Source organism: Rattus norvegicus, chromosome 9 (genome assembly GCF_021556685.1).
Source record: "Rattus norvegicus strain SHRSP/BbbUtx chromosome 9, alternate assembly SHRSP_T2T, whole genome shotgun sequence".
NCBI lineage: Eukaryota > Metazoa > Chordata > Mammalia > Rodentia > Muridae > Rattus > Rattus norvegicus.
In genome coordinates, this window is record NC_141542.1 from 27,810,001 (window position 1) to 27,833,431 (window position 23,431).

At 49.9% G+C, this 23,431-nt stretch overlaps 2 protein-coding genes across 10 annotated transcripts in view; both read right to left on the minus strand.

The window, feature by feature from the left end:
- B430306N03Rikl (RIKEN cDNA B430306N03 gene) overlaps nucleotides 1-11,819 on the minus strand; it is a 13,379-nt gene extending 1,560 nt beyond the window's left edge. Inside the window, exons 1-6 of one of the 2 annotated variants that reach the window (XM_087568964.1) lie at nucleotides 11,561-11,819; nucleotides 7,318-7,509; nucleotides 6,747-7,076; nucleotides 4,521-4,590; nucleotides 2,611-2,735; nucleotides 1,383-1,441 (exon numbers count right to left, since the gene is read on the minus strand). In XM_087568964.1, the coding sequence (XP_087425090.1) occupies nucleotides 1,383-1,441; nucleotides 2,611-2,735; nucleotides 4,521-4,590; nucleotides 6,747-7,076; nucleotides 7,318-7,375 (642 nt within the window). In that variant the 5' untranslated portion in view covers nucleotides 7,376-7,509; nucleotides 11,561-11,819. Of the gene's footprint in view, nucleotides 1-1,382; nucleotides 1,442-2,610; nucleotides 2,736-4,520; nucleotides 4,591-6,746; nucleotides 7,077-7,317; nucleotides 7,677-11,560 lie in introns of those variants that run through there. The other variant, XM_087568963.1, reaches the window with a different exon arrangement.
- Nucleotides 11,619-22,519, minus strand: Treml2 (triggering receptor expressed on myeloid cells-like 2). 8 transcript variants are annotated; one of them, XM_087567635.1, is made up of 8 exons: nucleotides 22,394-22,519; nucleotides 21,578-22,141; nucleotides 21,059-21,305; nucleotides 20,913-20,946; nucleotides 19,449-19,769; nucleotides 15,350-15,746; nucleotides 14,402-14,508; nucleotides 11,619-14,191 (listed from the first exon to the last, which is right to left on the minus strand). In XM_087567635.1, exons 5-8 carry the CDS (start codon nucleotides 19,588-19,590, stop codon nucleotides 14,094-14,096), a joined length of 744 nt encoding a protein of 247 aa, XP_087423761.1. In that variant the 5' UTR covers nucleotides 19,591-19,769; nucleotides 20,913-20,946; nucleotides 21,059-21,305; nucleotides 21,578-22,141; nucleotides 22,394-22,519; the 3' UTR covers nucleotides 11,619-14,093.
- Nucleotides 22,520-23,431: the final 912 nt, after the last annotated feature.

Consider the following 23,431-nt stretch of genomic DNA (forward strand, 5'->3'; position numbering starts at 1 on the left):
TGGCTGGAGAGATCACTGGGTGGTTGAAAGCATTGGCTACTCTTCTGGAGAACCTGGTTGGTTCCCGGCACCCATGTGGGAGTGTCTGTTGACTCTAGTTCTAAGAGGGTTGACTCCCTTTTCTAGGTACCTCAGGCACTGCAGACACTTGGTGTACATCCATACACATGGGCAAAACACTCATACAGACAAAGTGAATAAATCTTTTCTTTAAAAAAGATATGGGATGTGATGTTGGGGCTGTAGTAGAGCCTCTGGGAAAGGGTGGCTAGGAAAGTTGCCTTCCTAGTCTCTGAGCTGAGAAGCACTGGCTTCCCCAGGCTCCAGTTCCAAACTGCTGTCAGGCCTCACTCCTGGTCCAGGAAAACAAAGGCCCTGTGGGCGGGGACTAAGGAGCCACTAATTTGCATACTTTTCAATGATAGGATGAAGTGCAGGGTCTTGCATGTACCTGTGCGGGCCAAAGACTCTCCCGCCGAGCTGCAGCCCCAGCCTTGTGTTTTTGAGACTGGGTCTCATTATGTTGTCCAGGCAGGCTTGAAATCGGAGAGCTCCGTGACTCAGCCTCCTAAAGGCTGGGATTAGCAGCAGCCTGTGCTACTTTTACCCTTCAAGAAACTTTTAACGAGTTCTCCAGGGGAATCCTATGCACATCCGTGCTTGACTAGACTGAGTTAGATGGGGACTTGTTGGGTATGCATTTCACGGTGATTCTAGCGTTATACAGAGAGCTGGGTTAGATGACCTTGGAGCCTCCTAATTCTGTGGATCTTTAGCACCAAGTGTCTCACATCTGTAGGTGAGGAAGAATCACCCAAACCACCTAGTTCTCAGGAGGACTTAGAGAACCACAGCTCATCATGTGTTTTCCTGATTGGACCAATGGCAGCAAGTCTGTGTAGTCTGACTGGGCATCTAAGATACAGGAAAAGCTGTTACCCATGGAGGTGATAGCCAACAGCTCTACCAATCTCTCTCTCTTCTCTCTCTGTCTCTTTCTCTGATCTGTCTTTATTTTCTCTGTGGCTCTCATCTCTCTCTCTCACTGTCTCTTTCTGTCTGTCTCTCTGTATCTCTCATCTCTGTCTCTCACTGTCTCTCTGTGTCTCTGTCTCTCATCTCTCTCTAATCTCTGTCTCTATCTCTCTGTCCCTGACTTCTGTCTCTCTCTGTCTTCTCTCTCTCTAGTTTGTTTGGGGAACTCGAGGAGAAGAAACCCATAATAAGGAAGCAATAAACAGGTCACAAGTACATGAGCAGTCATGAGTGTACCCCACCACTCAGAGTAAAGAGAAATAGAATGCAGGCCAAAGTTCATAACAACAGATGCGCACCAGAAAGCAGGGTTCCCTAAGTCCTGGGGGAGAATCATTTTTACTTACAGTGGTCTCTTCCTTCTGGCCTGAGAAGTCCTCGTAGATATGGTGACATTTATTCCCGACTGTGAGGAAACCAGCAAGGTTAGTGGAAGGAATTCCCATGTACCACCTTACCCAGTTCCCATGGCAACCACAAGCTGGGCAAAGGGACCCTGGTGGGAGAGAGGCCAGCGCTTGCCCAAAGGGTAGCTTCTGCCTAGCGAGCTCCCAGGTACCCAGCATTGTAGTGTCCAGGGACTCGAAGAAGCCAGGTAGCCTGGCTGCCCACGTTTAATCCGTGTAGACTTGCACTCCCTGCAGATTCCGGATTTTAACATCAGATTTAACTATAATCTGTTCACTGGTGGGGTTACACGTAGTAAGAGGTTGGGTTTCTAGTTTCCTGTGTCCCAAGCCCTCAGCGTGAAGTGCAGCATTTCCCGTGAACACACCCTCCCTTGCTCCTGGAATGAGAATACATGTTCAGAGTCCAGGCGTTTTGCTGCTCCTATTCTACCTTCTAAAAACTGTCAACAGCCACCCAGCAAACTGATCGTACAAACAACATTTAGGAAATGAGCATATAGAATTTCAAATTTTTTCTCCTCTCCAAGGATTTTTCCCGAACTTGAAAAGAATAATGTTCATTAGCTCAGAAACGTGGGCAAGCCAAAGATCCATTCTCACAAAATAAAACAATAAAAAAATTAAGATGAAAAAGGTATATCGGGCTGGAGAGACGGCTCAGAGGTTAAGAGCACCGACTGCTCTTCCAGAGGTCCTGAGTTCAAATCCCAGCACCCACATGGTGGCTCACAACCATCTGTAATGGGATCTGATGCCCTCTTCTGGTGTGTCGGGATCCGACGCCCTCTTCTGGTGTGTCTGATGACAGCTACAATATACTTATATATAATAAATAAATAAATCTTTAAAAAAAAAAAGGGGTTGGGGATTTAGCTCAGTGGTAGAGCGCTTGCCTAGGAAGCGCAAGGCCCTGGGTTCGGTCCCCAGCTCCGAAAAAAAAAAAAACCAAAAAAAAAAAAAAAGGCATATCATCCAAAATTCTGGCATTCCTTGTCTTCAGCAAATGGATGCAGAGTTGAGGTGCCTATGGTAAACAACCGGAAGCCCGCTGGTATGCTACCAACCCCACGCTGCTCCCCATCCCCTGACCCCCTTCCCAGGTCACTAGGACACCTTGCCTTTCAGGTCAGTTTCCTGGTAGGCAAAACAAACAGGATGGGCTCACCGTTCTGGGCTTTTTCTCGAGCTTTCTTTAGGTACAGGACCACAAGGATGACAAGTCCAAGCGCTAACAGAGTGGCCACAACCACCCCAGCAATGATGACCTTCCACATCGGCTTATCTGGAGAGCTTTGGAACAAAGATTAGTCAGGGAAGGAGAGTCAGAGCCCAACACACCCCCTGCCAAGAAAATCTCCCCCCCCCCAGGCCTGCAGTTCCCACAGGCTCTCCCCCCAAAGGCCTCTTCCGAGGTCCCCTGCTCAGCTGGGCAAGGGACTGCTTTCATATGCGGTGGGCCTGCCTCCTAAGTCCTTCAGTCTCCAGAACAGGGTAATAGTGCTAATGCTACAAGCCATCATTCGCATTCCTGTTTCCATTGTTCCTGTCACTTAGCTTCCTTTGGGACTCCGGAACTTGCTAGCTCCAGCCTCCTTCTTTCAGGAGCCCTTGTACCCACCCTGTGGCTTTACCTCAGCTCTCCTCTGTAAGACACAGTCAGCTCCCAGGAGAACCAGAAGACCTGACAAACAGCTCTGCCAGCTAAGTGCATTCCAATATGTCCTACTTTGGTTTAAAGAAGGACCTGGAGGAAGACAAGAGCTTCCAGGTCCAGTTGTCTTGTAGCAGCCAATAGGGAAGGGGTCTGAATGTCAAAGCCATAGAGAAAGAGGAAGTGAGTTCCAGGACATCTCAGCTCAACTCATTTCCAGTTTAATCTACTTAGTCTAGGAGCGATGTGCAGGAGCCTAGTGCCTACTGCCTTCACGGACGGATGCTGGGTTTGAAGAGAAGTAGGTGGCAGAGGCCAAAGGCCCAGGGCCTAGAAGCCCATCAGCAGGCATGGAAAGATTCCAGGCCATGAGACTCAACACAGCTTCCTGACAATAGCCCTGTTCATACTGAAGGACAAGACAGGGCTGGAATAAAGGCAGAGGTAATGACAACAATGTAGTCACATGGCTGCCTACAAGAGAGTAAGCAAGGGGAGATCCTTGCCATTCGCACCGCAGTCTACTCTCACTGTACTCCAGGAGATGGCAGTGCTCGATGGAGGGATAGCTATGTCCTTCAGAACATCTATTAGTGTCTGGGGACATTCTTAACGGCTACATGTGTGTTCAGAAATACACAAGTGCCATTGGCCACTCAAGGCCAAGGACACGGCTCAATATCTTAAAAGGTGCAGAACACCTTGACAAAGAATTAGCCTGCTGCAAACAGCAAGAGTCTGGGCTAGAGGCACAGGCCCATCACCCCAGATACAGGAAGCTGGAGCAGGAGGACCAACAGTTCAAGGCCAGCTTGTGCAATGGAGTGAATTAAAGGCCAGCTTGGGTTATTTCGTGAGACCTCAATCTCAAAGACAAGAGTGGAAAGCTGAGACCGCAGGATAGTCATAAAGTTCCTGCCCCGAAAATGTGAGGTCTCAGGTTCAACCTGCAACTTAGAAGATAGATAGGTGGATGATGATAGATGATAGATAGATAGATAGATAGATAGATAGATAGATAATAGATAGATTCATGATAGATACATGATAGATAGATGATAGATAGTAGATAGATAGATGATAGATAGATAGTAGATAGATAGATGATAGGTAGGTAGATAGGTAGATAGATGATAGATAGATAAATGATAGACAGATGATAGATAGATAGATGGTAGATAGATAGATAGATAGATAGATAGATAGATAGATAGATAGACAGACAGACAAATATGGAAATATTATGGTGGTGTCATTTCACAGATGAGAACACTGAGTCTATATAAAATGATCAGAAGTGACCATCTGGCTCCATCCATCCTGTGAGAGTTGGTATCTATTGGAGTGACAGTTAGTTGGAGAACTCTAGTTAGGAGAATGAGAGGAAACCCAAGACTGAGGACAGGCCAGGGAGCCTGCAGTACCTGTCAATGACAGGGCTGTGGGTAGAGGCCAGGGCTGTCGTCATCCGGGTGGTTGTGTGTGGGGCTGAAGCTGTAAGAGACCACAGTGAGTACAACATCTGTCTTTGTGCCTCCGCCCCCCATTCACCCAGTACTGGAAAAGGAGGAACCTGATACATGACCCCGGAGCCGACAAACTAGGACGCAGAGTAGCAAGATCCACTCTCCCTGCACAGAAGGCAATGCTGTGCTGTGAATGGGGCAGGAGTTACCTCCCACGAGAAAGCACAGGACACGTTACTGGAAATGAGGCCTCTCACCTCCAGGGCCTCGTCTGTTTCCTGTGATCTTTTATCTTATGAGCTTTGATACTTTTAGTTATGTGTATGTGGTGGGGGCAATATGTGCTCGTGAGTGCAGTCCCCATGGAGACCAGATGCCCTAGAGCTGGAGTTCCAGACTGCAGGGAGCTACCCAATGAGGATTCTGGGAACCCAACTCAGGTCCTCTGGCAGAGCAGCAAGCATCCTTAACCACTGAGCCATCTGATCAACCGCCCCCCACCGTGTTCTTTTGTAAAATGTGTCTTTATATACACATGTTTGTGTGTATGCACGCCTGTGGAGGCTGAAGGATAATTTTAGCTGTCTTGATTTCAGGTGTAATCCACTTCATTTTAATTTTATTTAATCTTTGAGACTGGGTTTCCACTCGCCTGGACTGCCTGTGAGCCTCAAGGACCGTCCTGTCTCCACCTCTCAGCACTGGGATTACAAGCACGAGGCTCCTTGGCCAGCCTTTTCTTTAACGTACCTTTGGGGATTTGAACTAGGGTCCTCAGACTTGCCCAGTTCCTCAGGCATTGCTGTGATAAGACACCCTGCCCGAAGCAACAAGGAGAGAGTGCGTCCACAGTTCAGAGTCCAGTCCAACACAGCAAGGCTACAGAAGTCAAGGCTTATGGGAGCTTGAAGCAGCTGGTGTATCCAGTGTCAAGGAGCAGAGAACAATGAATGCGCTCAGCTCGCAATCCTCTTTTTTTTTTTTTTATATATTGCATCCCATATCCCAAGCTTAGGGAATGGTGCCACCCACTTTTAACATGGGTCTCCCCACCTCAAGCCAAGATAATCTTTCACAGCTGTGCTGAGAGGCTTGTCTCTCCCTGATCACTCTAGGTTCCAACATGTTGACAACTAATCACCACACAACTAATTAATCACCACAAGTGGCGAGCATTTTATTTTCGGGGTCATCTCCCCAGTCCTGTGTTCGCTATGTGTGGATATGTAGAAAGGTCAACACCTACTACTTCCTATACATGGGATGTGCCTGGGCCAAAACTCTCAGGAAAATAGCCTCCAGGTACCCATTGAACCAAAGTGCGGGTCATTTGAGGCACCAGGGAAAGCGCTGGGACTGGGGGTGTGAATTTATGAACATCAAGTCTGAATGCAAAAAGCCTTAAGCCACTGCAGTGTTCGGCATGAAATACATGGGAGACTCAAGAACAGCAGCCGTAACTCACCACTGCCTGAGAGCTCAAAGGCTCTCACTTGTCAAGGGCAGAACCAGGAAGAGAACTCATGTCTGCCAGCCTTCCGACTAAGCCTCAAGTCAGCCTCACTTTCTACCTGTCTCCTCTGGGTCCACATCTTTCAGTGCCCTGCCCATTGGCTATGGGATCTCTCCACCACCCCATGGAGAGGTTTCTGATAGGCTTACAGGTAAGAGATGTTCAGGAATGGAAGGTTGCGAATGCTTGGGGGAGCCTTAAGATCCATCCAAAGACACAGCTTTCTGTTAGCAGAAATGCAACAGAAGTGTTTAGAGAAACTAGTAAGAACCAGCCTGAGGCTAGGAAGCCTGGGGCTAAACTAGGCTCTGGCTTTAATCAGCTGGCCGCCTTGGGAAAGGGACCATTCTTCTCTGCACCACATTTTAGCTACTCTAGCAGTGGTTTTCAACTTTCCTAACACTGTGACACTTTAATACAGTTCCTCAGGCTGCGCAGACCCCTAACCACTAAATTATTTTATTGCTACTCTGTAACTGTAATTTTTTTAACTTTTATGAATTATAATGTAAATATCTGATATAAAGAATGCCTGATATGCGACCCCTGTGGGGGTCACAACCCACAGGGTGACAACCCCTCTACTAGAGGACGCAGTTTCTTGAGTCCTCTCCAATCTCGAGCCTGTGTCTCAGGAAGGCTTGAAAACGACATAGAAAGGGGAAGCTCACCTTTTGACACCACCAGGCGGATAGTTTTGAGAATATTGATGACGTTTCTATAATTTCCAAAGAACCCACAGTGATAGATGCCTGAGTCGGCCGTCTTGAGCTCAGTCATGGTGACATTGAAGAAGCTGAACCGAGAATCTTCCTGGATGGAGAATCTTAGCTTCCTGGCACCTCTGCTGACACTCGACGCTAAAGGTCGACAAGTGTCCTCTGATGTTTTCTTACACCAGGTCTTCTCATAGAAGTGGTATCCAGGATTATACTTGCATGTCACAGAAACAGTCTTGCCCTCCAGTGTTTGAAGTACCTCTGGGTCCTGTGCCCAGGAGCCTGGGAATACACGCTTCGTGTCAGAGCCCCATCCTCTGCAGCAGCAGGAGAAAATAGGCTCCCTTCTCAGGGGGTGACCCCTCTTTGTGTCTATGCTCAGACTTTGCTTTCAGCCAATGGCTGGCCACAACCTCCCATGTATTCTGCCTTCCCAAGCACAGAACCCCATTGTGCACACCTCCTGCCCCCTGCCCTCTCCTCAACCCGGTTCCTTCCCTCTGTCCTTGTCCCCTGTCCTCACCTGAGGCCAGGAGCAGCAGCAGCATTGAGGAGAGCAGGTATGTGGCCTCCCAGGCCATCGTTCAGTTCTCCTCCTCAGCTAGGGTGGGAGCAAGAATGGAGGGATGCTCTAAAGAGAGGAGAGCAGTCCTGGGCAGGATTCAGGAGCCACCACAGCCAGTCCTGCATGAACTGCTGAGGAAGCCGGAGACCTCTGTGGACAAGAGGGAAGCTAGGCAAGGCCAGTGTGGTCCTGTGTATCCTCCAGCTACAGGCTTTGAGTCTAGGTCCCTGTACTGAACTAGGTAAAGGCTCTCAGAGACTCTGTGATCTCCTGCCTCATAAGGCCAGGGCTGAGGGCTGAGAAAGCCTGAGGAAAGTGAAGTAAGAGGATGCTCATTTCTCCTCCCCCTAAGAGAATGCTCATTTCTCCTCCCCCACCCCCATTCTCCCACTTCCTCTTCAGCTTAAAGTCTCTGTTATCCACTCAAGATGGACCCACTGAAGGTAGATGACAGAATTAGAGACCCTTTGGAGACCTGGCTAGAACTCCAAGTGTAGCTGGCCCTCAGGGGTCTGAACCTTTTGACCAGCCCTCCTGTCCCATGTGGAGCAGAGGTGATGAGAGGAAAGGAGATGACATTTACTCTCAGGAACAGAAGAACAAGGGGGCGGGAAGGAGCCTGGTCAGGGTGGGGGATGGGAAACCTGGGCATGGAAGACTTCAGAATGGAGCCCCAGGCCCCGTGTCACCCCCATACACCCAGCTCCCCGACATGCCACACTCACTGCTAAGAAGTCGATGTAGCCATCACACACATTTTTAAACGAGCTGTCACAGGACAGCAAGATCTTCAGAGGTAAGGACACTGGCTACCAAGACTGAGAACCCGAGATTGAGCCCCAAGACCCACAGACTGGAAGGAGAGACATCGACTCTCAATCCGAGTGCCCTCGGTTCCACACAAAGAAAAGCTGAAATAAATCCACCTTTCATTACATGAGCTGTGGAATATCAGTAGCTACAGGCTATTCACAGTTATCAGATCAGTAAGGGGAAAATCAGGCATGAGGGTGCCTGACTATCACCCTAGAACTTGGGAGGTAGAGGCAGGAGGATGGCGAGGTCAAGTTTATCCTTGGCTACACAGCAAGTTCAGTCAGGGTTGCATGAGAACCTTTCCCAAAATAAACAAATAAGAATAAAATTAAAAGTCCTTTAATAGTGGGGAAACCTATAAATGGCAATGTAGTGTTTCAGGTAGGATGCCAGGGAACAAGGGTTGATCCAGATTGGCATAGGACTTGTGAAGGGCTCTGGGGAAGAAAGGGACAGAGGAGTGGGTAGTGGTGTCTGCACCAAGGGAGCACAGGTCACCCTGTGGGGAGGTCTGAGAGGTGGGAAAGCCTTTGATCAGGTTGGCAAAGGGGTTTCAAGCCTTGAGGTACCAGTGTCAATCAGTCGGTGGCAAGGCAGGGTGTCTAGAGGGAGTTGAGCATTGACAAGGTGACATTCTGAAGGGCTATCTGCGGTGACTCCTCACCACTCCCACTATGGAACAGGAAGTCCAAGGCTGCTGAGGGCAGACCTGGCAGCATCCTTCCCAGTAAGCCTTGCAAGGCACGCATTCTGCAGCCACTATGTAAACTCTACGGGAGTGCGCACAGCTGTGGCCACAGGGTTACTTCTCCACTCTTAGTGCACAAAAACAAGCAAGCTTGTGCAGGGGTCTTCAGCCCCTGTTGCTTCTCCACAGCAGGCAGCATTCCTGGCCTCTCTGGTACCCTTGATGGCTGAGCTCCTCCCAAACCTAACTCTACTGGCTCTGCTGGAGCTCAAGAAAGAGAGGCAAGAAGAAGAAGAAGGAGACTGGGCTGGGGTTTGAGAAAAGAGAAGCCATGCAGGCTGCAGTAGCTGAGGAATAGGTGTCTACAGCACTCCTGTTCCCAGTGTCCCTACCATGGAGTCCCCAAGTGGGGAGGGATCAGAGTGAACAGCTCTCATGTGTTGCAGGCTCAGAGCCCCACCCTCATGTGAACACACGTGAGGGGTCGGGGTTCACTGTCACACTCTCCTATCTAACTTCTCCTTCGCTGAAGACCTCCATGCACCCACCAGCTGGCCCAGTCCTCGTCTCCTCTGTCCATAGGTCCTTTGGAGGGCAGCCTTGCCAAGGTCCAGACTGTGCAGTGTCTGTGCCCATATCTCTGTAACCTCCAGCGGGCATCACCCAGCTCCTGACGACAGCCCATGCTCCGGGCTACATAGAGCATCCTCCTCCACGACGCCTGAGCCCCATCCTGAGCTTGCAGCATCTCCACGGCTCCTCTCCCTGGACGACTCAGGCTCTTCCTACCTCCTGTACCAGAGCTCCTGACCCCGTGTGAGGGGCTAATGCGTAAGCAACTGCTCTGTGCCTTCTCTTCCTCAGTCGTTGTCAGACTGAGGCCAGAGCTGGCTGACTTCCCTTCCCTGCCTGCCTCTTCCTCTCTAGATAGTGAGGTCTTCGTGTGCAATTGACATGCACACCCACTTGCCCTAGAGGGTGGTGTGTGGGGGACTTCTCTCCGTGTTCCTGTCCAGAAGAGGACATGGCATCAGAGAGGGACAGTGACTCATTGTAGTCACACTGACATGAGAGGCTGCCCTGGGGAGTCAAACTCAGGCCTTGATCTCAGGTCCATTGCACGTTAACTATCCACAAGGAGATCACACTGAAGAGGACACTGTAGTGGTTTGACTGAGATGGTCTCCATAGTCTCAGGCACTTGAACTCTTGGTTCCCAGTTGGGAGCGCTGTTTGGGACAGATTGGGAGGTATGGCCTTGCTGGAGGAAGTGTGTCATAGGGACTTTGACACTACATCCTTAACCCTACTGTGAGTTCCCTCTCCCCTTCTTGCTGTGGTCCAGCCTGCTGAGTGCTGCCATGCTGCTCTGTCAGTGGGGTCTCGGCTCTTTAGAAAGGTAAGCCCAAATCCATGCCTCCTTCCGAAAGTTGCCTTGGTCATGGTGTGACACGGGCCAGTGGACTTCAGGACCAGGACTGACACAAACGAAGAGGAGAGGGAAGCTGGCATCAGGAGGTCTTGCAGAAGCTGACAGCTAACTCCAGACTCATTTATTAGTAACAACAGCAGTTGTATGTGTGTTGCAGAGGGGGAATGGGACAGTCAGCAGAAAGCTCTCCTGCAATGGGAGGAAGTCAGCAGGAAGCTAATCACACAATGTTGCCTAAAAGTAAGACAGGATATCAAGAGTATCACAGAGTGAGCACACAGTGGCACTGGGACTGATAACCACAGCTCCTTGTGCGGAAGAGTTGGGTCCAAAGGACCTCTGAGAAAATCACACCTTCCCCTAGGCCCTGGCCCCAGGGTATTGATGAGTTTACTAGGCATTTCCTAGTGTTGGATAAGGAACTCCATTCCTCCTCAGTGCATTAGAGCTTCAGGGAAAGCCTTGGATCAGCTGGCTCCCACAATGGTGTTTTTTCCCAGCAACTGATAATCCAGCTACCATCACAGAGCCCCAGCACCCCTATGTTGAGGATAGAAGCAGGAAGAGAGGGGATTAAGGAAGCTGACAGTTAGCTTTAACTGTCAACTTGACACAGCCTAGAGTCTCCTGGACAGAGTCTCAAATGAGGGATTACCAGGTCAGACTGGACTGGGACATGTGTCTGACCATGTGTCGCATGGTCTGGGTTGTCAGTTGATATGGAAGGCTCCAGTCCACTGTGGGAGACACCATTCCCTCGGCAAGTGGTCCTGAGATGTATGAGAAAGCTAGCTAAGCACAGGACGGCAAGCGAACCAGCAGACAGTGAGCCTCCATGGTCTCTGCTCCAATCCCTGCTTGACTTCCTGTCCTGACTTCATTCAAAGATGGGCTGTGGCCTGGAATCAGCCCAGTAAACTCCCTCCTCCACAGGCTGCTCTTGGTCAGAGTGGCTGGTTTTTGTTATTTTTTTTTAAAGATTTTTAATATTATGTGTGTACCTGTATTAGTTTATATGTTTATGTGTGTACCTCTAGTAGTTTTGTATATGTAGCATGAAATACTAAAAAGCAATCCTCACTATGCTGGCATTGCACCGGCAGCCTGTTCTCATCTCGGCAGAATCTCTGGCAAGAGCTCTGAAATCTCTCCACCAGACTTGCTATGTTCCCATCGGTGGGTCACTGCCAAGCCAACCCCACGCTTCCAAATTCCCAAGGCCCTTTGGGGTGCACTTCTTGCAAACCCACGCTCTGTTGCCTTACCTTTCTCTCTGGAACTCAGTTGAGTCACCGCGTGAAGGAAAACACCACACAAACTTAGTTCAGAAATAACAGGTAACACAATCGCTGGGCACAGCAACTAACATCCTAATTTGTAAACCATTCTAAGTATAACTCCTCTGGTGGCAAATCCTGGCAGATTGGCCATCTAAACCAGGGGCCTCTTGTTAGCTCCTGTCTTCCAAGCTCTCCCTGTCCAAAAGCAAGACTACCTTTTCTTGCCTCTCCTCTTCTCCTCTCTGACACGGAAGTCCCGCCTACTCCTCACCCAGTGATTGGTTGGTAGAAATATTTATTCATTAGGGGAAGGTTCACAGGAAGTCACCTGAGTATGTGATTCACTCCTCATCCCAGGCAGCCCCTCCTGGGAAGTGGAATTAGCATCAAAATACAAACAGCACCAGGGCTATCCACAGCATAGCTGTAATCATTTATATGTGTATACATGTGTACCTGTAGTGATTTATATGTGTACGCGTGTGTACCTGTAATGGTTTATATGTGTACATGTGTGTACCTGTAATGGTTTATATGTGTACATGTGTGTACTTGTATTGGTTTATTTGTGTATATGTGTGTACCTGTAATTGTATGTGTATATATGTGTACCTGTAATGGTTTATATGTGTATACATGTGTACCTGTAATGGTTTATATGTGTATGTGTATGTACCTGTAATGGCTTATATGTGTATACTGTGTACCTGTAATGGTTTATATGCACCGTGTGTATGAGGTGCCCAAGGAGGCCAGAAAGGGACATCACAATGCCCTGGAACTGGAGTTACGGAATGAGTTCCCAGGAAATTGACCCTGGGCCCTGGCAGGAGCCATGAGCATGTTAAGCAAGGGCTGTCTTTGCAGCCCCTTGTCAGAGAGTGTTAGTCATAGCAGCAGGAGGAACACTCAACTGTTCCTAATGAGCATCAGGACAGGAAAGAACTTCAGGGAAGCATCTCCAGGAGACGCTTGCAGCTCACATAGTGCTTATGTCAGTCATTGTGTCTCCAGTCAGTCTTTTGAGGCAGGAATTATTGTCCCCTTTCATAGGAGAGGGAACCGAGGTCCAGACAGGGTTAGTGGCTTGGTCAGGGTCACACGGGCACCACTGGTCCTTATGCCTGACCTCTCCATCACCTGTTCATGAAATGGCTGTCGGGGACTATGAAGGGACAATGGAGGTTCAGGACCAGAATAGGGGTGGGACTTTAGAGGCAGTGTGAGTTAATCCTTCCTTGTTACCCACTAGGGTGGTGGCTCTATACAGATGTTTGCTAGTCAGAGGTGTGCGTGCGTGCATGCATGCGTGCGTTTGTGCGTATCCCCTTCTGTCCCCTGACTTTACACCTTCGGCCCTTCCTCTCACCTCAAAGCCATCCTGGAGCACACCCCCAGCTGTGTCACCCACCTGAGGGTGATGTTTGCTGTCAGGATGTCCCTGACTCAGGGCTGAGAGTGTAGATGTTTCGCTTGGCTCCAGGGACCTTTCTATGCTCCATGGACAAGTGAGCATCCCTGCTACGGGGCAGTTCAGCCCACAGCCCGCAGCCCTGCTCTACTCTGGACCAATGATCTAAATAGAGGGCAAGTCTGAGCCATTTGGGCTCTCTTCTCTCTTCTCCTCCCCCACCCCAACCCCTCTCCCCACCACCGCACACACACACTGTGCATGGGTGGGTGTGTGTGTGTGTGTGTGCGCGCGCGCGCGCGCGCGCGCGTATGTGTGTGTCTTTGTGTGTGTGTGTGTGTGTGTGTGTGTGTGTGTGTGTGTCTGTGTGTCTGTGTGTCCATGCACCCATGTGTCCATGTGTCTTCCTATCTTTCTGTCCTGGAATCTGACTTGTCACTTTCCTGCTCCACTTCTATCTCTCCTGCTGTTTTAAGCAGGGCAGCTCCATGAGCTCTTTTCTCAGAAGTGGCCTTGCTTTAGTCCATGGCCAACCCCAGTGTCTTGAGAATGGTGCCCTCTAGATGAGGCTAAACACCCGTGGTTGAGTCTCTGCCCTCAGTCTCCCCCATGAGCTCATCGTTGAAACATGGAGCAGGAACTCGAGTGGGGAAACCCAGGCTTTGCCTTGATCTTGGGAGAGAGAGGATGGCCCTTGTAGCTGAAGACTGTCATGGTCCTGAAAGGGATGGCAGGCAGGAAACAAGTAGAAACAAGTGTGACCTGTAGGCTCCCAGGTCAGAAGGGACCAGCAGTCACAGTCAGGGAACATCAGAAGACATGTGGTCTTGATCAGCTCTGCTACCAATTCTTCTGTGGCCCAGGTCTTAGTCTTTGTTTCTTCTCATCCAGAACAGGACTCTAGAAACACTGGCTGCTCCGGGGGGGTCTCCTGAGACCTGATTCTTGTCTCCAAACGTAAGAGGTGTTTGAAGTGAACAGAGGGAGCTGAGGACATAGTGACCATGGTAAAGGGAAGGTAGCTCCACTGTCCTCCTGCCCCAGGGCCATTGCCTCGTCTTTGGTCCTCTTTCAGCCTTCTGAGCCCACTGGAAACAGATTCCGAGCTCACTGAGTTATCTTAGAGCAAGCAGGCTTCCAGAGTGTCTCTGGTCCTTCAGGAAGGTGTAGCCAGGATTTAGCATAGTTGCTGTCCAAGTTGTATCCTATAACAAATAGGGAGAGGTGACAAAGGGCTGTGCCCAGCAGCTCTCAGTGACCCAATTCTCCTGGGTGACTCTGCCCCTCTCTGGACTCTGCATGTTCCTTCATCCCCTTAAGAAACATGGAAGGCCATTCATGCCTGGCCATAGGCAGAGACTCAGTGGTGCAGTCTTTAGACTTGGCCCTGGGAGGCCAGGGCTGGCTATACTCACTTCCCATGTGTCTCTTCTTCCAAAACCCATAGGCCACGACCAGCAGCATAGGTGCTGGAAGAAATGTCAGCACCACCACCATCACAGGTCTGTGAGTCTCCTGGGATCTGAGGAGGCAGGACAGAAGGGAAGAATTAGCTTCAGGCTCTCCACCTTGATCAGAGAACTTGGGCAGCACGAAGCACAGACCAGGCACACAGACTCACAACACATCCCTCCAGATAGATGGCCTCTGTCTCTCCCTCTCTCCCTCTGTCTGTCTCATTGTCTGACGTTCTCGCTCCCTGTCTCTCCGTCTCTGTGTGTGTCCCTCTATCTTTCTCCCTCTCTGTATCTGTCTGTCTCTCTGAGGACCAGATGTGGGAAGAGAAAGGAAACATCAGAGTCCCAGGAAGCATGTCACCTGGCAAAGGGAGCATTTCCACTTGATACCTCCCCTCCATTCCTTAGAGAAAACAAGGACACTACAAAGTGAAGATTTTTGCCTCCACGGTGACTGAGGAGTCCTCCTGCCCCCCTTTGTCTTCTGTAGCAGAAGCAGCCCTTTTATGGGTCACTGGAGCCCTTCATGCTATCCCCTACTGACCCAGAACAAGAGTTGCCATGTCACCGTCCCTTGGCCTTGAGTGGGCATCTGACAAGCGCTGCCTGTGGGACGATGTTCTTGTGTGCACAGTAGAGGCTGCCTTGGGCATGGTTTGCCAGCCCCCTTCCATTGTCTGTCCCCTTGGCCCAGCCCTCTCTTCTCCTCTGCATCCATCACTCTGACCTTTGTCCCCATGGCTCTCCATCATGATCCTTTCTATCTCCCATAATCCCATTCAGCAACAGGCCACGCTGAGTCGCTGGGAGGAGCAACAGAGCCAGTTAGAAGCAAGAGTGGCCTCTTTGGGTCTGTTGGTCTCTGAATGCTGTGCTTGGGCCATGCCTGATAAAATATCACATAACCTGTTGGGGGTTAACTGGTGGCACGTCCCCGTGGTAGACAAACTGCTACTCTGGTGTCTGGTCATGGTGGAGGTGGTTACTGAATCAGCCAAGAAGGGTCTTGTATGGCTAGGAGACACAGTTGCCGGCTGGGACTCTGTGCTCCTCTCAGTCTCTGTAATAGTACCGCTGGTATCGGCGAAACTGTAGCGTGTCACAGGGGTTGGCGCCGTGGTCCCTGAGGCCAAGGTGTGGAGTCCAGATGAGAACACCGTCACATTAGTTGTGAAAGGGTCACCAGTGTCTGACATGTGGACTTGGCTGGTTGTGACAAATTCATCCATGGGAGTGTTAGCAAATCCATCCTTGAGGGTATTGGTAAGATGTGTGGGAGGAACGTTTCTCTCCGTTGTGAGGGCTAAGGGACCAGAGAGGAAGAAATACTAGATTAAGTCAGAGGCTTGCGTGTGAGAGACAGGATCTCTAGCCCCCTCAGATGTCAGGACAATGGCAAGAGCCTGCCTCTTCATGACTGAGCTTAACTTCTGGTTGTCAGGCTTGCGTCCTTTCAAGGGTGACAGGAAGGAGGGGGCGTGTAAGGGAGGGAGACTTTGGAACAATCTCTTTAGCCTCCCCTATCAGGTTGCTCCCAGAGCACAGCTCTATCTTCCTTCCTAGCTCCCTGCCCTTTTCTAGGCTCTTCTCAATCACGAGCATCAGAGAGATCCCCTTTCATATTACATGAATGTGTGTGTGTGTGTGTGTGTGTGTGTGTGTGTGTGTTCCTGTGTGTGCGCGTTCCTGTGTGTGTGCGCATGTGCCACAGCACACGTGTGGAGGGTAGAGGACAAGTTGCAGGAGTCAGCTCTGTGTTTCATTATATGGGTCTTGGGGCTTGAACCTGGGTATGTATGACGCCTGAATTTGTTAACTGGTCTCCATATGCAGATGCACACACATGCACGTGTACATGCACATTGAACTTTGACCCACTGAGCCATCTCATGGCCATTTTTTAAGTTTAGGAGATATTTTTAAGATATGATGTTCTATAAAGGAAGCTGCCCCATAACTGTCAGATGAGAACTAGAACTGGGGACAGAGAAGGGCCAAGAATCCGAAATTCCAGAGGAAACTGCAAAGAGTCTAACACCTTCCTCCGGGTGCACTAAGATGCACAGGCAGATCCTGCCCCTTCAGGGGCTCATCCCAACCCTTTACTGCCAGAAGGAGCTGGGGGCCTGAACAGCATGCGGGAGCTGCAATCGGGAGCTCTTGAGTCTCTGTAGGAGCAAGACAGAGAAAGGCTTCCAAGCCCTCTACTGGACACAGAAAAGACACAACCTGAAGCCATCAGACACTCTGCTGGTAGGCCTGAGCCGTTGCCTGAACACCAATTTGGTGAGGCAAGAGATAAAGGAAGAGGCCAACTTATGACTAAGACTCTCGTGGCAAGGATACCAGAAGAACCTTCCAAAGGGGTTTTCGGGAGACTAGAGTTTAGACATTCGCATTCTAGACTTTCAAAGCAAGAAAGGACTCAGCCAGCAGAGGGGATTCCCACACCCTCTAGCTAAGTCACACCACTAATGATCTTTCCTCATTTCTGCTCAGCACACCAGTGTGGGCGAGGGAGAGTCAAGAAAGTGATCATGAGGAAACAAACCATCCCCACCAAAACGGAAGGAGCTGGGCAGGAGAGCACCTCCCCTACCCCCAACCCCCTTCCCGGCAGTTGCCTGGGCTACAGGGCCTGGTCGTTGTGGGTGGAGCACGTACAGTTATTATAATTATAATTGGCTGAGGCTTGCATGATTATTTCAATTTTTGTTTATTTATTTGGGGGTGGGTACACACTTTCTTGGCCTAAGTATGATGGAGAATTTTCAGGAGTTCATTCTTTCCCTCTACCATACCAGTCCCACTGACCCATCTCCCCACTAGCAGGAGATTTTTTTTCTTCCAACTGAAAACACTGGCAAAGTGGAAACCTCCCCCAGATTATCTGTAAGAAGCAGAAAATGAAGACCTGGAAGGGGGCGGGGCTCTCAGTCAGTGGCGTGCCTGCCATGCAGGCATGAATCCCCAGAACCCAACAAGGTGGCACATGCTTACAATTCCCATGCTGGGGAGACAGACAGGGGGCTCCCTGGAGGATCACTGGACAGACAGCCTAACCTATTTCACAAGTTCCAGGCTAGTGACAGACTCTGCCTCGAAGTAGATAGATAGATAGATAGATAGATAGATAGATAGATAGATAGATAGATAGATGTAGATAGATGAAAGAATGGGTGGCAGCTGGGTTTGACACTGGAGTTTGTTCACAGACCTCCATATGCAGATGCACACATGTACACATGTACACACACATACCTGGACTGACACATATATGCAAACATGCATGCAAAAATAATACTAAGAGAAATGATGGGAGAAATGACGATAAAAAAATAAGTCCATTTCATGATGGCATCGCACTCCCCCACATGAGGACCCGGAGTCAGTTTTACCTACTTCTTGGGTTGACTTCAAAATGCAGAGCAAAGAAATGAAACTCAGCCCCACAACTGAGAAAGAAAGCTCTTGCTGGTTCAGACCAGGGAGGATGGAGATGCCCTCAGGTGAGGGGAACAGGAGAGGGCTGGTGGCTAGTGGTGTAACTGTTGGTGGCTTTCCCCAGACACTTGAAGGCTCCTCACCCTTTCCTGTCTTCACCCGGCATCTCCATTCAACTCTTCTCCCTTATTTCTGTACACAAGAGAGAGATTTTACTGGGGTGTGCTGAGGGAGACCCCCTTGTCATTTAGCCTCATCCCCAGATCTAAGCAGTGACCTTCGAGTGTCCCTGACTGTCTTTATAGAGACACTTTCAAGTGCACACCTCAGTTCAGCCCCAGTCACTAACACTTCAACTGCCTGGGTCACTTTCCCCCTGGGTCCTAGGAAGTGCCTTCCCATGACCAAATGGCTCATGATTCCTATTTGATAAATACTACCATCTCCTAGCTTCTGATGAGTCAATATTCTCTTCCTATCTCCCACTCGAGCAAATCCTGTACTCACTCCAAAATATACAGAAAAATCTGAAAAAGAATAGAATTGAGTCCATCTATTGCACACACACACACACACACACACACACACACACACACACACACAGACATACACACACACATGGGATGGGGAGGGAGAAGGGATGTGAGGGAAGGCACACACACACACACACAAAAAAGACATGACTTGTTCTTCCTGTTGAAGTTAGAGTCAGACCCAGTTCTATAGTGTGGAATTCAGGATAATTCAACTCTGCGTGCTTAAAGCCTAAACAGAAACAACACATTAGTCTGGGGTGGTGGTGCACACCTTTGGTCCCAGCACTTGGGAGGCAGAGGAAGGTGGATCTCTGTGAGTTCAAGATCAGCCTACAGAGTGAATGTGGACAGCCAAGACTACACAGTAAGACCCTGTCTCAAAACAAAGAAACAAACCAGAGCAGCAATTACTCTAAAGCTTACCGTTGTCCTTCCTTGTCCCCTAATCCTCCCCCCAAGCCCCAGTCCGAGAGACCAGTCACACCAATTCTCCTTCTGCAGGCCTTGTTGTGTCTCACCTCAGGGCCTTTGCACATAAGGTTCTCCCTGCAGTTGCTTGTCCAAGCATAGGTGAGAAAGCTGTCATGGGGGACCCTGCTGAATGCTCGCCGGCCCTCTGATGCTCACTGAATCCTTGACTGAGCGACTCTGCAGCTCGCCATTGATTTCTAAGGATATCTATTGTGCCGTGCAACCATTTGTCTGGATTGGCCTGTTCCTGTCTGGCATCTCCCACAGGGCAGGGCTGAGGCTGGTTTTGTTCGTTATGATATTCCCAAAGCCTATATATAACAGTGCCTGTCTCACCCTCCAAGCTCAGTGAATAAGTGGCATTCGGATAACTGCCTAAAACGAAGTAGAGTCCAGCGTTCCAGTATCGCTCTGCACAAGGGCAAGGTCAGAGAAGCACAGAGCTTGCCAAAACCCATTTTCTTTGTCTGTGAAACTGTAACAGGAAGATATGCATAGCTAAGAACTATCGTTATACTATCCCACCCATCCAGGCCCTGTGCAGCTCTGCTCACCTGGATACACTTCCAGCTGGAAACCCACCAAGGGGTAGAGATTACCAGCCGTGTTCCGCATACACCAATATCGCCCGGAGTCCTGGACTCTGAGAGCCTCCATGGTGATGCGGACTACTTTGGCCTTGGTATCATCCCGCATAGAGTAGCTCGGACCCCTCACCCAGCTCCGGGTGAAGCTGTGCTCGCACTTCTTCCTCTTGACTTTGCACCAAGACTTGGCCTCGACGAGGTTCCGGCGGTTCTTGTAGGAGCACTGCACAGACAGAGTCTCCCCTTCACGACGTTGCACTTTCCTGTACAGTTTCTCACTGGAGGAACCTGGGGAGACAGGGCTTGCTGATCAAGGTCTGCCGAGAAAGAAGACATCTTAAAACTGGAAGCTGGGGGTGAAAGGAGAGGAGGATGCTGCCCTGACTTTCTTGGAGCTCAATGTGAGGCAAGAGCACAGCTTAAGACAATCTGCACAGAGAAGGACCGGAAAGCACAAACTACTGAGGCCATGAGAAGGTCCAGTATCCGGAAAAATGATGAAGAACTATTTCTCCCAATAACTGTCTTTCCTCCTCTTTTCTCCCTGCACTCTCTCCTTTTTGTCTTGTTTGGGGTAGTGGGGATCATCATACCTTGTACCTCAAGCACGGTAGGCAGGCACTTTACCTCTGAGCCACACCCCTGCACCCTATTGAGCCACACCCCTGCCCCTATTGGATCTATTTTAAATAGCACTCTCCATGGTACTTAACTTTTAAATACCCTATTTTAACACACAGATTAAGCATGCTGCACACACTTAAGCCCTCACTGATGAGCCAGCCAACGGATTCTACTGTATTCACTGCCCATCCAACTCTTTGACATCGGGACTTGACTTTGACATCTATAGATGTACCAGGCAAGTCATGGCTGTGCTGGGATGCATGGGGCCTGCAGACCACAGACTGACATGGACGGGAGAGTCTCTGGTCTCTATATCGAGGAGGGAGATGTGGCTCAAGTCTGTAACAACACGAGGGAGACTGAGGTAGGGAGATCCAGAGTTTAAGACTAACCTGGGATACCTAGTGAGTTCAGCCTGGAAACAAAACCCCAGCTCTAATCTGTACCTGTGATGCCAGGGATGGGATGGGTGTGATGGGAGGGACTGGTGTGCACACACGTGTGTGTATAGCACAGAGGGTGGAGGGGGGAGGGGAGGGGGAGGGAGACAGAGAGGGAGAGAATGAATATAAATGAATGCATGAATGTGTTCTTCGTCCTTCAAACTCCAGACTGTCGAAGAAAGAGCAGAACTAGTGGTTGGCAGGGCAATTCAGAAGACAGTGGGAGGGAGAGGATACAGCCAAGACCCAGAAGCCCCACTATCTGCCCTTGTTTCCAAAACGCTTGTCACGGTAGCTGAGGCTCTGAGGTCTCTTCTTCCCTTGCCAAGTGAACAGAACAGAACAGGCCTCTCAAACTCACCTCAGCTCAGCCCAGGGTTTTGAGAACCTTCTCCCTACAACGTGACAGAGGTGGGAGTCACCTGGAAGAAGCCTTTTTGGGATCCTGGGTTCATTTGTGCCCTCATTTTCTGTCAGTTAGTGAAGGGTGGGTTTGCCAGCCCTCACCCTGCCCGGAATGGAACAGGAAGTGGTAAGCGGTTGCCTTGGCAGCAAGGAAGGCCGAAACCAGTGAGCCCTTTGTAGAGTTGCCTTGGGTTGGGAAGGGCCTTTTGAGGATTGGTTCGCTTCTCGTCAGAGCAGAGGGACCAGATATGGCATCAGCATTCCGAGAAAAACAAAACTTAAAGTGTGCAGACCTGATACAAGAACTCAGACCGGCACCAGTCAGACAAAGGCCAAACCGAGGTCATTTCTGTGAGGAAATGAAGTGTTCATTCTCTACACCAAGGAAACCCATTAGATAAAGACCAATATAGAGGATACAGCGACACCTTAGCCTGTCTAAGCTCTGCCTGGGGCCAGATATTAGCAGGAGACATTCTCACTGGTCTCTGGTAAAGACCTGCCAGTCAACCCAACCTCCTTCCCCCAACCCACAAAATATTAAGAGAGTGGAGCAAGAAAAGGCAGTGTGGGGTAGACGGGGGAAGTGGTCTTTCTCTTCTACCAACCCCCACCTCTCACCTGAGTCACAGCCCTGTAGCCATAGTAGCAGCAGCAGGAACAACAGGAACGTAAGAGGCCATGGCGCCATCCAGTTGCAATGTCAACGTCACCCGGGAATCTAAGGTCAGGACCCACACTGTTCCCAGGCATACCACCTGACCTACCAAGGTTTGAGGCCAGGCTCTAAAAAACACTGCTGCCTATTTGGGGAAGTGAGCCAGTGCGGCAGGCACACAATACCCAGTAGAGCCTATCACAATTGTGGGGAGAGAAAGTGAGGGCGGGAGCTGTCTGTTTCCGCCCTCTTCCTCAGAACTTCAGGCAGGTGTGGCTGCTCCACCCTGTCTTGGGGCCCCTGGGCCAGAGAAAACTCCAGAACCCCACAACCTCTGTGATTCTCTACAGAAAACCTGGTCCATCTGGGCTGTCTCCTCTTCCAAAGCAGCAGGTCCACCCAGGGAATTGGTGGGGAGGTTTCTGGAGCATTCTGTAGAGACTTTATGAGATCTTCTGGGTTCTGAGATTCAGGAGCAGGTGCTGTCTGGCAGGCCTTGACACTCCTTCACAAGGAAGGTCTTTAGTCTGGTAAAATGGATTCCTTCGGTCACCCTAACCCTCCTCGGTCCAGGCTGGCCACATCAGTCACTCCTGCTCACAGTTGCAAATAACCTCTTAGGGACTCACGTGCAGGCTTATTTTTGTCATGGGGGGAAAATGCAAATTTTGACACACACACACACACACACACACACACACACACACACACCCCACAGGATTTCTCCCTTTCCCTATCTACATATTTCCCTGACTCTGGCCCTCCAGTTTCTAACTCACCCAGCAGCTTGCTCTAGCCTTCCACTGCTCCAAGGTTCCCAGGCTTCTTGCTCTGCTGTAAACCTTCCCATCCCCCACCTCCTCTCAAATCACCCGGCCTTCACAGCCCCTCCCTCCCCTTGTTCTGCAGGCTTAGGCAGCACTGAGCACACAGTCCTGTCTCTTCAACTTCCTCCCCTCAGCCATATCTCTCTTCTACAGTCACCCGGCTCTAACTGAAATGACCCAGCATTTGGCCCAAGACTCCACCCATTCCTCTGTCTCCAAAGAATCAAAAGACTCTACTGACATCCAAGGCCGCTCTTGTGGATTACGGAGGCTCAGGGGAGCCCATGATTATGTATGGGTTCCCTCTAACTTGTTTAGGACACTAAACAAAAAGTCCTGTCATTTGCATAGCCATAGTAGTTACATGAACTTGAACTCCCAAATCCCAGACCAAAAGAACTGTAGCTTTGCTCTCTTCAAATTTCTCACGTTTTAACTCATTAATTAATTAATTAATTAATTAATTCATTCATTCATTACTTCTTACAGTGTGCTTGCTAGGCATGGCCCTGGACACTAATGGGAAGAGGAGGAGGCACACCTGTCACTGAAAGGGTTCTGATGTGACATTCAGAGGGACACTGAGACACATTATCTTTTGGGGTGAGAAATGTATTTAATGCTGTGAACAGAAGTTCCTGGAAAGATCTGCACTTGATGGTGAACCTTCTACTGACTGACTGACTGATGGACTGACTGAGGAGAATGTCAGGCAACATATTCAGGACTCTGCTGTCTGATTGTGAATCCCATGCTGCTCCAAGCTCCCCCCACCTTGGCTGCCCCACCAAGATGGACAGTATCCTAAACTGCCCTCCAAACCAATGAAGTCCACTGGCTCAGCAGGTAAAAGAGCTTGTAGATATGCCAAAGGACCTGAGTCCCATCCTCAGAGTCCCTTGTGTTTGCTTTCCAACCCCAGAACAAACAGCTGAGGTGCAGATCTTACCAAAGTAGACCTGGCCTCTAAGTTCTCCCAGCATCCCTCAG